Source organism: Aedes aegypti, chromosome 2 (genome assembly GCF_002204515.2).
Source record: "Aedes aegypti strain LVP_AGWG chromosome 2, AaegL5.0 Primary Assembly, whole genome shotgun sequence".
NCBI lineage: Eukaryota > Metazoa > Arthropoda > Insecta > Diptera > Culicidae > Aedes > Aedes aegypti.
The window spans coordinates 127162957-127177167 of NC_035108.1; the positions used below are offsets into that span (position 1 = coordinate 127162957).

General features: G+C 40.3%; 1 protein-coding gene across 1 annotated transcript in view; it reads left to right on the forward strand.

The window, feature by feature from the left end:
• The window catches only part of LOC5571191 (basic proline-rich protein), a 36112-nt gene extending 22690 nt beyond the window's left edge, over positions 1 to 13422 (forward strand). Inside the window, exons 2-5 of the mRNA XM_021842266.1 lie at positions 9238 to 10217; positions 10274 to 11598; positions 11656 to 12579; positions 12640 to 13422. Coding sequence (XP_021697958.1) covers positions 9238 to 10217; positions 10274 to 11598; positions 11656 to 12579; positions 12640 to 13079 — 3669 coding nt within the window. The 3' untranslated portion in view covers positions 13080 to 13422. The remainder of the gene's footprint in view (positions 1 to 9237; positions 10218 to 10273; positions 11599 to 11655; positions 12580 to 12639) is intronic.
• The last annotated feature ends 789 nt before the right edge of the window (positions 13423 to 14211 follow it).

The window sequence follows — 14211 nt, forward strand, 5'->3', positions numbered from 1 at the left end:
GGGAAGTCCACACATTTATATTTATTTAAAATTATTTATGTAACAGAAACAAAATCTTCGCCCACCAGTCGAAAGCTAAGTGTTTTGAAGGCTCGATAGCGCCGAGGAATCATACAGAATGATTTATTTTATATGCTTCCTGATGGGTTATACTTCATTGAGGCCTTAAGTGTCCGTAATATGAATCAAAACGGTACTTAACCAAACTTAACCTAAACATATAACGCAATAATCGTGGCAATAGAAGATTGTAACGATTTTTGCCTAAAATTATTAATTATTTTATTTGACATTTGTTCCAATGTTTCAACATTGGATATTCTATGTAACTCATTGGTACTATACCAGGGAGGAAGCTTCAGGATCATTTTCAAAATTTTATTTTGAATTCTCTGCAGAGCTTTCTGCCTGGTAGTACAACAGCTAGACCATATTGGTACAGCATACAACATGGCTGGCCTGAAAATTAGTTTAAATATCAAAAGCTTGTTCTTAAGACAAAGTTTTGATTTTCTATTAATAAGGGGATAGAGACAATTTACATATATGTTACATTTGGCTTGAATGCTCTCAATGTGATTTTTGAAAGTTAAATTCTTATCTAGGATGAGCCCTAGATACTTAACTTCATCTGACCAATTTATTGGAACCCCTCTCATCGTGACAACATGTCTACTTGAAAGTTTCAAATAAAGAGCTTTTGGTTTATGCGGGAATATTATTAGTTGAGTTTTGGAAGCGTTAGGAGAAATCTTCCATTTTTGCAAGTATGAAGAAAAAATAACATGTTGGCTTTAATTTTGTAGTACAAACCATGCCAAATACCAAACAAAAAATTGTTAAGTAGATTAAAAACCGAATTTAGTACTATTCCATTAAATACCTCTAGAGTTTGAATTTTTTGACAGAAACTCGTATTTCAACATCAACTGGTCGGTGTTCAGACAGACCGGACTAGATGATTTTTTAGCGTTCTAAAGATACGTTGAGAACTCCATACATTTTGATTTTTCTCACGCTATTTTGATGCAGATGTATCATCAAATAGATAGGTTCCATTATTAGGGCGGTTCAAAATTTAAAAATGTTTGAAAATCCAATCTCCCATATGCTCCTTACCATCCTTACCATAAAAATAGTGTTCTGTGAAATTTTCAGCTTTCCAGGTGGTGATTTAATGGTGGCCCAAACAGTGGCGTAGCTAGAGTTTTGGGGGCCCGGTGCGGAGGTAGATTTTAGGGGTTCCTCACAATAGGCCATTTTTCGAAAACGTTTAACATATGGGAGAAAATTTAGTGATTAATGCGTATATCATTAATTTTGTTACTGTGGTTTTCGATGCAGATCAAGAAGATTAACAAGATAAAATGTTCAACTATATTATTTGTATAATTTTATGCTGAATTCTCATCGAAACTCATAGAGGTACCCTTAGAAAAAAATTTGGAAAAAAAACATGCAGTGATTCTTCTGAGATTAAAACATCGGAATTCCGTCAAAATTTCTTAAATTCTTGGATATTTTTAAATTACTTTACGAAAAGAGTCTGAGAAAAAACTTGCAAGAAAACTGAAAAAAAAAATTTAAAAAAAATTGCTAATGAGTTTCTGGGAGAATCACTGCTTTTATCACATTGAAAATTCCTTGCAGTAATGGACGAATCCAAGATGGGCTCCCAAAAAAACCATGGAAAAGGATTTTCAATTATCTGAGAAATTAAAACGGGATTTTTTAAACAAGGGTAAAATGTTGGTAAAATCTGAGGCATATTTTTATTTAAATTACAAGGAGAATTTTTTAAAGAAAAATTCTAATGAATTATTTTAAGTCACCCGAAAATAAATTTGAATGATTTTTGGTACTAGAGCGGTTCCACGCGAAATCGTCCATAAAATGCTGAAATCTGACATGTACCATTTCGATTTGGATGAAACTGCGCAGATGTATTAAGTATATGAGACGAAAATTATCTCATATAATTGGGGATCGTTTAGAATCGAGAGTAACTTCTGATAAGGGCGTATGTATTTTTGGCACCACCATTTAAAAAAAATGTACGTCGGAAACCGTTTGTTATAGAGAAATAGTGTCTGAGGAGGGATGCGCCCGTTTCATAAGTTACTCCAGATGCTCCACCAACAATGTTACGTTTATCTCTTTCCACATTAATATCCCATGTTTTAAGGGCAGTTTCAACATGGTGCAATTTAAAATAAAAAAGTTTTTCTAAGCCCAACTTTTGGTGTATTTTTGGAAATTCAATTTCTGGTCATAGAAAAGCCGTTTTGATGCTGCAATATGATTCTATATCCAAAAACAATTCAAAATTCTAATATCAATGATCTTCCTATAAGTAACCGCTTCAAGATTTTTGGAATTGAATTATATTAATATCATAAAACTTAAGAAAATACGCCCGTTTCTTGCATTATTCCAGATGCTCCATCAACAATGTTACGTTCATCTCTTCTTACATTATTGGGTATTATTGGGTATTGAATTTTCAGAAATACACCAAAAGTTGCTTTTAGAAAAAAAATTTTATTCTAAATTGCACCATGTTGAAACTGCCCTTAAAACAAGGGATATTAATGTGGAAATTGATAAACGTAACATTGTTGGTGGAGCATCTGGAGTAACTTATGAAACGGGCGTATTTTCTTAGGTTTTATGATATTAATATAATTGAATCCCAAATATCTAGAAAACAGCTAGTTTTAGGAAGATCATTGTTATTAGCATTTTGAATTGTTTTTGGATGAAGAATCATATCATATACCATATTACAGCATCAAAACGTCTTTTCTACGGCCAGAAATTGAATTTTCAGAAATGCATCAAAAGTTGCTCTTAGAAAAACTTTTTTATTTTAAATTGCACCATGTTGAAACTTTGCTTAAAACATCTGGTTTTACATTGAAATTTTACAGAAAAAAATCGAAGATACCTATTTTTTGCAATTTGTATTTTAAGGTTTAATTTCGATTTTTTCATGAAAATAAAGGTATTTTTTTTTCAGTGTATATTTTTTCACAAAGCCTATTTGATTGTCTACCATCCCTCCTCATACACTTTTTCTCTATAACAAACGGTTTCCGAGGTACATTTTGTTTTAAATGGTGACGCTAAAAATACTTACGCCCTTATCAGAAGTTACTCTTGATTTTAAATGGTCTCTCTACCAGTGGAAAAAACTTATTCTATTATATCGAAACTATGTGCAAAATTCCATTTGAATCCAAGGTAGTCGAGTTTCATCGTTTACCGATTTGGCGTGGAACCGCTCAATACCTGAATGAATTTTGATTAACAGTCACTGTTCAAAATAAAAACGTGAAATTAAAACTCATACAATTAACTTTTTCGTATTTTATTTGTTTGTACTCAAGTTTGTACCTTAAATATTTTTTCTCGCCTTGAGCCTCACGGACATAAAAGAACATTGATAAAAATAATATATGTATAAAAATAATTAAAAAAAAATAAAAATCTTTGGCTTACTCATTCAACAAAATTCATGATTTTGAATACATCTCAAACGTTGGAATCTAAAGAAATGTACAACTTAAGCGTACATTGAAAAGGTCTCCGTATAGTTTCTAGTGACAATCAGAATGGTTCAAGAATGCGCAGGATTTTTGGAAGCCTGCAAACTTGGGTAGGTTTGATTAGAAATCAGAAATCACGGAGTATTATGTAAATATAAATATTTATAAATTCAAGCCGTAACATCTTCAAAATAGGTATCTGAGCCATTTCGTAAGGAAGAAATGTCCCCCTCCCCTATGAGGAAATTTTCCGGATGTGTCTGATGGATGTGTGGTATGCTGAGGTTCGAGAGCTATTCCTGCTGGAGGTGACCTAAAACTGCATTTGGCATCGCTGGAATAATTACATTAATTTTAAGTAAGACATAAAATGGAAATGTTCCCCAAGAAACCATCGTGGAACCTGTGTCTGGAGATCTGGAGTGGCCACATCTGTACGTACGTCTACTTCTTATATTGACAAGTTCTCTCGAATTCACGAAGATTGATACGTCGCACGATATGTTTTGGATATGAAACGAAAATGTCCCCAAACTGGCCCTGGCGGAACCGGCTACGATGTTCCGGATCGATCCACTTATTTAAATTATGTTGAAATGATGACAATCGACCATTATCCCACGTTTTACATAAAAACTTGAGTGTTGTAGCTGAAATAAATAAAAAAATAATCACATTTCCCGAATTTGGCACCCTCGTGACCCCAGTACAACCTGGAATATCTCCGGCATGGTTCCGTATACAGAATTGTACATTTATGACAAATAACTGAAACCTTTTTAAAGTAAACTGAGGGTGGTTTCAAAAAAATCAAATGAAAATGGACGAAATGGCAGCTATTTGAAAATGCCTTGTCGGAGGCCGGTAACGTAAAGGTTAATTGAGAACTATCTTTGCCGATTGAACTTTTTTGCATGAGCATATCGTGTGGCAGGTATGAAGGTACTTTGTGCCCCGAAAAGATCTTCGACTTATTCCGGAGATTTCTTCACTGATTCCTCCAGGGTTTCCACCAAGAGTTTCACTAGAGGTTCTGTCAGGAATTTCTTCAGAGATTCTACAGGAAATTACTTAAAGATTTTCCTTTAAGAATTCTCCTAGCGATATCTTAAAGAAAACCGCTACATGAAGCACTACATGATTTTTTTTACCAAGTAATCCTCCAAGAATTCCCCGAGAAATTTTTCTAGAAATAAAATTCTTCTTCTTCTTTTTGGTATTACGTCCCCACTGGGACAGAGCCTGCTGTTCAGCTTCAGCAGAAGTTCCTGGATTAATACCCGAGGAAATCTCTGGAAGAATTCCTGAAGAAATCTATGGAACAATTTTTAGAGGAATCCATGTAGATTTTTTTGAAGTAGTTCTTGCAGAAACTCCTGAGGAAATTTCTGGGTAAATCTCTGGAGAGATTTTCCAGGAAGAATCCCTGAAGGAGTCTCTAGAAAAATTCTTGTAGGAATCTCTGATGGATTACCTGGGTATATTGCTGAAGGATTCAGGGGAATCTCAGCGAAATTTCTGAAGTGATTTTTGGAGGATCTCTGGAAGAATCACTGTGAAAACTATGCGACCCAGACAACCAGAAGTCGCATAACAATTTGCGTAAAAAGCCGTTTACTTGCGCAAAATGCATCACACCCGCACAACTTGGCGAATGAAATCGTTTGATTGATGAATTTCCTCGCATAGAACGCTTTTTTCTGAGTTCATCAGTGCAATTTGTTTCGTTCCGTATAAACGTACAAAGGAAGTCGAATCAATCCGTAGCAGCTGTCAAATCAACGTTGTTATCATAAATTAAGTCGTAAGTACTGTCACTTTATCGCTCATGACTATATATTGTACTCTGTTTTCAGACAAATTTAGGCATATTAAAAATATTTTTAGTGAATTTTAGTGTTAGCTAATTTAGGGTAACATTGATCACCCATGCAAAATAGAGATTCAATCCCATTACTCCGATTGCCATCACGCCGAATGCCATCTTCCCGAAACCCACCACCCCGAATTCCTTATTCCCGAATGACCCAGCTCCTCAAATGACGACTCCGGATTCCAATTTTACGAGGCAACAGCATTCAAGGAAACAGCATTCGGGGTAACGTCATTTGGGGTTATGGGTCACTCGGGGATATAGAATTCGGAGTAATGGTTCATTCGGGATAGTGACATTCTGGGAGATGGCATACGGGGTACCCAGACAACCAGAAATCGCATGCAAGTTCATGTTTCAACTCGTTTATTCATACTAATTACATCAAACTCGCAATACACCGTTGATAAACTCGTCAGATTTATGAGCTGCCTCGCATAAAACACTTCTTTTCTGTAGTAAGTCGAATCAATCCGTAGCAGCTGTCCAATCGACATTTGTTATCATAAGTTAAGTCGCATAAGATCACAGGTAAGTTCGGTGGAATATTTATACACTCGCATTGTATGTTATTATTCATCACATAATATATGCACGCATTTCGCCTCCACTTTTGTACGTAAAAGGCCTTTTCGTGACATCTTAAAAGTGAAATGTTGCACATACAAAGCCTCCAGGTGATTTCGTTATACGTACATTTCGGTTGTCTGGGTAATAGGGTAGAATCAAAACAGAATGTTGAATATTGAAAATACGGTTATCTACTAGATTCATAACCCCTGAATCCGAAGCTAAACTCTTACAAATCATTTACTTTTCAACTATTAACTTAGTCAATCCTCCATAACTCGATATTGAAGGGACCATCGAGTAAGGGAGGTATCGAGTAACAAAACACAAAACCAGTGAAACTGCGATCCATGGGAGCATCGAATTAGTTATGAAAACCAACTTTTACTATGGTTCTCTAACCTGATATCGAGGTACGGAATATCGAGTAAGGGAGAGTTGTCTGCATTTTCAAACCTAAAACCTTTTTGTACAGCTCATATTGCATATTGGGTTAATAAACAGAAAATAAATCTGATAGAAATTCCGAGTAGGAGTAGTGTTTGATACTTTGACCTTAACGCTTGCTTCAGCGGGGGCGGACGATGAGGGCAGGATCAAACATGTCGCGCGTCGGACGAGTAAGGTGAAAAAGTGCCTAATCAAATTGTTTTTGATCATTCGACCTTGACGCTTGCTCCTGGGCAGTGCGTCAAGAAAGCCCGAGCAGTCGTCAGTTGTTTACCCTCTCGGGTCACGCGCCTATTTTCTCTGAGTGCTTTTATATAGCCGGGCATACGAGTGAAGCTAAAAGCGGATTGTTGCTGCTCAGTCAAGGATGACGGATCAATTGGTGAGCTCGTTTCATGCTACTATTTTAAATCTATAAAATATGTATGACTGCACATTAAATCGTTACAACGGTGGGACGTTAATATGATTTTTCAACAAAATATGAATGGTTCGTCACTTTCAGTGTCGACATAAACTCTAATTAATGATTTATTTATGTTTAACATTTTTTTTTTCAAAACAACCCTTTCTTTTTATCTTTATTTTTGTAATTAAAAAAAACGAAGAATGGTTCGACACTACAAGTGTAGACTTGCAAAAGGTTCACTTTATTCAACAAACTTTGGATGGTTCGCCACTGTAAGTATCGGCATACGAATAAGAGTGTTAGGAATGTTACATTTAGCTATTTGTTCAACAAACTTTGAATGGTTCATCACCTCAAATGTCGGCATAATTTTCCTCTACATCGAAATTGTTCATACCAAATGAAAATATGTAAATATAATAAGCATGTTTATATCGCACAAATCTCGAAAACTTATTCAAACAGACTCAAGTCAAAAAAGTATATAAACTTGCTTTATCGATTCTACGTGTTTCGCAGACGAAATTGTACACATTTTGCACTAAACCAATTCGATTTTTCACTTTTAGAACGTTTACTTTCCGGATTTACAAAACGACGAAAGTAAGATTTTCAACTTTTGCTACCTAACCACTACTTTCGCCGCTCCGCTGTATGGAGAGACAAAGTGACTTAACCACGAATCGAAACAAAACATTACTTGAGTCGATTTTACACTGGTAGAAAAACGTCGAAAGTAACTGAATAAATCGGTTTATCATTTTGTAATAAAATTTTTGTGGGAAATAACAGGATCTCCCTAGTTTTTGAATGCGAGCTTATTGTATGCAAAATTTAAGCAATGTACACGGCGAAAAAATGTCAAAAAGGTGATTCATTTTAAAACAGTTTTAGAAGACAGGTTGTGATTCTTCTGAATTATTTTTCTCAAAACCGTATGGAACTTACTTACGTCGATTTGAAAAAGTAATCGAGAAATAATTATTTATCATGGTCTAATCGCTTATCAAAGTGAATCCTGTGACCCAACGATACTCTCCATTAACAAACATCCCTCCCAGTAACCTTTGTGAAAAAAACGGTCTCCAAATAGCAAAGGTTACGCACTAACATTCCTTCCTCCGATCCCACCTGACTGCAAGGATTTAGCCGGCGCCATTATTGACCCTGTATAAATAGAGGCACTGAATTGTGCACACTGAAGAAGATTATGGCCAATCGCAGCCAAAGTTCTAGTTGATTCTTTGTGCATTTTTACTGATTTCGGTCAATCACGGAATAGCAACCATTGATATGTGTAGTCAGTCTAAGCTAAGCTAAGCTAAGAAAATAAAACTGATCCGATGATTTCTACTACATTATGGGGCCCACGGATAATGTTATTGTAATGCAATCATTTGTATTAAGCAATGTGACAAAACAACTTGGTATTTTTTAACCTTTTAAAACTTATTCATACATTAAAATGTTTCAACGAAATATGCTAATTCGAACTTTTTATCGGAAGGGTAATTTCTATCAATGATACCATGTTTAACGGTTTGCAAAAAAAAACTGCATTTCTTTCGTACGCATAATCAAATCAAAGCAAACAAAAAGCAACGCAATCGACCGTGAAAATGTTGCACAACAGAAAATCTAAACCTGTCCAAGAGTTGCAAATGGTGACGTACCCTTCCACAATTTGCATACGCAAATCAGTTGATCACCGTCGTCGTCCGCTGCATAAAAGATCGATCGACCAAGGTCAGTACCATCGGCGTGTGGTGGAAAAAAAAAAATGCCTGCTAATATTTTTGATTAATACATCCATTTAATTATTTAAGTTTTTGGCAATAACTTTATCAACATTGATTGATATAATCTCATCAAATTTAATAGTACCATACTTTACTCAACAGTGTTTATCACACCTATTTGAGCAAAGCTGAATGATAATCCAACATCACGACTCAAAATACTTCCCATGAAGCAGATGACAGTAATCCAAATTCACAGTTCAAAAATACCTTCATCAAGAACGTCTTTTCGGTCGTTTCCCATGACTGATCACTTGAGAAGAGATCATTCAAATAAAACTTCCTATTATGCCATTATTAGCACCAGTTTTGTTTTGCTACCATCATTCGTTGGTAATTCCCTGCACGTTCATGAACGCGTGTATCGGTCAGCAAAGATAACTCCCATCGGTCCACGCTGCACGATTGCATCTGTGCAACCTGCTCGATGAAAATCACAGTGGTGCCCCCATCGGTCCATTCATACGTGAAACAAGTGTGCATAAATCCATCAGCACAAGAAACCGTTTTTCAATCGCCCACTCTCAAACAATACTAATGAAGATACAATGTTGCTAATCCGCTTCTTTTTTCTGATTTTCATTACAGCGGCTGCTAGTGCTTTGTCTAGCGCTAGCTACGGCCATCGATGGGGAGATAACAACCCATCTGGGCCCAGATGGGTACGAGTATCCACGACCAAACATCCCATTCCCACCACCAGAGAAGCCCTCAGGTCCCAGCACTCCACGGCCGTGTCCATTCGGAGGAGTCCCTCCTTACTGTTGTACCAACGGAGGCTCCGGACCCAACTGTGAAATCTCATCACCTTCTACGCCTGTTCCACCAACTCCAAGACCGTGTCCATTTGGAGGAGTCCCGCCGTACTGCTGTACCAACGGTGGCTCTGGGCCAAACTGTGTTGTTCCTACTAGACCAACTCCAGGTCCATCACCTACACCAGCTCCCTGTCCTTATGGTGGTGTTCCTCCATATTGCTGTACCAACGGAGGACAAGGTCCAAACTGTATTGTACCATCCAGACCAACTCCAGGGCCAACAACTCCATACCCGACCAGCCCTAAGCCTTGCCCATATGGAGGAGTACCCCCATACTGCTGCACTAATGGCGGAAGTGGTCCTAACTGTGCCTTACCATCACCTTCAACTTCATCTCCTACGACTCCACGACCTTGTCCATTCGGCGGTGTACCCCCATATTGCTGCACGAATGGAGGAACAGGACCAAACTGTGCGCTCCCATCCCCGTCTACTCCCGCACCGACCTCTCCAAGACCTTGCCCATTCGGAGGCGTGCCTCCATACTGTTGTACCAATGGAGGAACTGGTCCAAACTGCGCTTTACCGTCTCCATCAACCCCATCCCCAACCACTCCTAGACCATGTCCATTCGGTGGAATTCCTCCATACTGCTGCACAAATGGAGGATCTGGGCCAAACTGCGTTGTTCCAACTACGTCAAGGCCTCCATCGCGGCCGCCGGGTAGTGACAACGAATATCTCCCCCCATGCCCCAATGGTGGACAAGGTCCGGAATGTGTTCTACCAATAACCCCACCACCAACCAGGTATTTCAAAAATGTATCATCTCTTTGTACTATAATCTCAAACGATTTGATTTTAGACCACCTAGCAGACCAACTCCAGGTCCATGCCCTAGCGGCGGAGTTCCTCCTTACTGCTGTACCAATGGAGGACAAGGCCCGAACTGCGCAGTGCCGACCAGACCTACTCCTGCACCAACTAGACCGTCCGACTGTCCTAACGGTGGCGTTCCTCCTTACTGCTGCACGAATGGTGGAAGCGGTCCAAACTGCATAGTTCCAACCAGACCTCAACCTGGACCGTCAACAACACCAGCACCCTGCCCATATGGAGGCGTTCCTCCATACTGTTGCACTAATGGAGGACAAGGTCCAAATTGTATTGTACCTTCTAGGCCAACTCCCGGACCAACTACGCCTTCCGGTTGTCCAAACGGTGGAGTTCCTCCCTACTGCTGCACTAATGGTGGAAGTGGTCCAAACTGTGTAGTACCATCTAGACCAACATATGGACCACCAACCACTCCTGCGCCTTGTCCATACGGTGGCGTTCCTCCATACTGTTGCACTAATGGAGGACAGGGTCCAAATTGCATTGTACCTTCTAGGCCCACTCCGGGACCAACAACTCCTGCTGGATGTCCAAACGGTGGCGTTCCTCCTTACTGCTGCACTAACGGCGGAAGCGGTCCAAACTGTGTAGTACCGACTAGGCCAACTTATGGACCACCAACAACGCCAGCACCTTGTCCATATGGAGGCGTCCCTCCGTACTGTTGCACCAATGGAGGACAAGGCCCGAATTGCATTGTACCTTCTAGACCAACTCAGGGACCAACAACTCCTGCTGGATGTCCAAATGGTGGAGTGCCTCCCTATTGCTGCACTAATGGCGGAAGTGGTCCGAACTGTATAGTACCGACAAGACCAACCTACGGACCACCAACAACTCCTGCACCTTGTCCATATGGAGGTGTTCCTCCATACTGCTGTACCAATGGAGGGCAAGGTCCAAATTGTATTGTACCTTCTAGACCATCTCCAGGTCCAACGACTCCAGCTGGATGTCCAAATGGTGGAGTACCCCCATACTGCTGCACTAATGGAGGAAGCGGTCCAAACTGTGTAGTACCGACAAGACCAACTCCCACAACTCCTGCACCCTGTCCCTTCGGAGGCATTCCCCCATACTGCTGTACCAATGGAGGACAAGGTCCAAACTGCGTTGTGCCGTCAAGACCAACACCAGGGCCAACTACTCCAGCTGGATGTCCAAATGGTGGAGTGCCACCATATTGTTGTACGAACGGAGGACAAGGACCAAACTGTATTGTACCAACTAGACCTCCAACGAGACCAACTCAAAGCAACGAATATCTACCTCCGTGTCCAAATGGAGGAACCGGTAAGTGATTTTTTCTCAACTAAATTCAATTGAGTCTCATAATATTTATATTTTTAGGGCCAAGCTGCCAGACTCGACCAACGACACAACCGACCCGCCCTCCAACTTCGCCAGCTGGTTGTCCTTATGGTGGTGTTCCACCATATTGCTGTACCAACGGTGGACAGGGGCCAAACTGCATAGTGCCAACGCAACCACCAAGACCAACAACACCCACATGCCCATATGGCGGTGTACCACCATATTGTTGCACCAACGGTGGACAAGGACCTAACTGTATTGTACCATCTAGACCGACTCCAGGTCCGACAACTCCTGCTGGCTGTCCTAATGGAGGAGTACCACCGTACTGCTGCACTAATGGTGGACAAGGTCCAAACTGCATTGTTCCCACACAGCCTCCGCGACCCACAACGCCAGCTGGTTGCCCCAACGGTGGAGTACCGCCTTATTGTTGCACCAACGGTGGACAAGGACCAAATTGTATAGTGCCAACGCAACCTGCCAGGCCAACACCTCCCACATGTCCATACGGCGGCGTACCCCCTTACTGTTGTACAAATGGAGGCCAGGGACCTAATTGTATCGTTCCATCCAGACCAACCCCAGGTCCGACAACTCCTGCTGGCTGTCCAAATGGAGGAGTACCTCCTTATTGCTGCACAAATGGTGGACAAGGTCCAAACTGTATCGTTCCTACACAGCCTTCAAGGCCCACAACCCCTGCCGGTTGTCCTTATGGAGGTGTGCCACCATACTGCTGTACCAACGGAGGAACTGGTCCTAACTGTATTGTGCCAACCCAGCCACCAAGACCGACTACTCCAGCTGGCTGCCCGAACGGAGGAGTACCGCCGTATTGCTGCACAAATGGAGGACAGGGACCAAATTGCATCGTTCCAAGACCTCCACCAACCCCAGGACCAACGCGACCTCCTACTGATAACGAATATCTACCACCGTGCACTAATGGAGGATATGGTTTGCTTATTGTTATAAGATAAACTCCTTGACCTTTTACAAACAATATTGTCCTTACAGGTCCAAACTGTGTCAAACCATCCCAGCCACCAACTCGACCAACGCCAGGTCCTCAACCCGGTTGCCCTAATGGCGGTGTACCGCCGTATTGCTGTACCAACGGAGGACAAGGCCCGAACTGTATCGTTCCAGGTCGGCCCACTTCTCCACCAGTCACTCGACCACCTCCAACGCAACCACAGACCTGCCCGGCAGGTGGCATTCCACCGTACTGTTGCACCAATGGAGGTGAAGGCCCGAATTGTGTTGTCCCTAGCAGACCAACCTACCCACCGGCAACTCGACCACCACCCCAGCCAAGTTGTCCAGCCGGAGGAGTGCCTCCGTATTGCTGTACGAACGGCGGTCAGGGACCGAACTGCGCACTGCCAACTCCTAGCCACACCCTCGAGGCGGACGGTTACCATTACAAACGGCCCAGCAAACCGTTCAACTTCTAGTAGTAGATGAGAGCCGTAAGTTTATTTATTTCAGCGTTGATTGTACGTATATGTGAATAGTTGAATTAAGCAATCGAGTCAGGAAATTCAAAGCAGGCAAGCAACTACAAATTTGAAAATACGCGAATAGCATGTAGATGGATAGCTGTGGCAGAAGAGTCGTTCAATCGGAAGTAAATGTATTTATGATATAATACTCGACGAGTTTTTTTACATTGGCAGATCGTTTTTGTACTACAGGACGAATGCGTTGAAAACAGAAACTTTAACTAGACTAATAAAATTTACGAGTATAAGTTTATTAAGCCCTTGTGGATAAAATAAAGCAGAATTTTGCAAATTATGCTGGTGTTAGTTTTGCTTTTCCTGACCATGGATCATGGTGGGACTGTACATAAAACACGTGATCATTTTTTCGAACCTTTCAGAATCCCCTTCTCCCCTACTTAACAGTGTGAAAATGGAAACAACGTATTTTAACCTTCAATATTTTGATAATAAATCTTCGAGCTGTTCAGTGGAATACCTGTAAGTAAATGAAAACCAAATTTAGTACCGTTAAATTGGGTGTTAAGGACTCGTGGGGTTTTAAGGGGTTGAACTTCTTCATTAGGTTTGACAAGTTACAAAAACGTCGAAAGTCGATATATCAGTCATCTGAAATGCTTGATTTGTTCGGAGAGTTGTGAGCTGTATTATGTGATAGGGGATGTTTATTAAAATAAAGTATTGTGGAGTTTAGATATTTAAAACTATTCAAAACATTTTTGTTTGAATGTTATAGGCCAAATATATTTAGCTACAAAACTATGAAACAATATTAAGAAAAATATGTGAGTGACTTAGAAGTAAAGTATACTTAATTGAGATCACAATGAAGACAAACATCTAGATCTAGATTTCGATTTTTTATGGAAAAAGTCTATTTTTGAAAATAAGTGGGGTGTTAGGGGATTATCTTTTCTACTTTTTACAAGTTACGGTTCATGCCGTAATATATTCCAATATACTTTTGGCTTGTTCCGTGTAGTAAAACTGCAATGTAGAAGCGCAGACAGACGTTTAAGCAGGAACAAATTTATTCAAAATTCCTGTGTAAATTCTACCGTGGTGTCACCTAGGGAGCAAATTG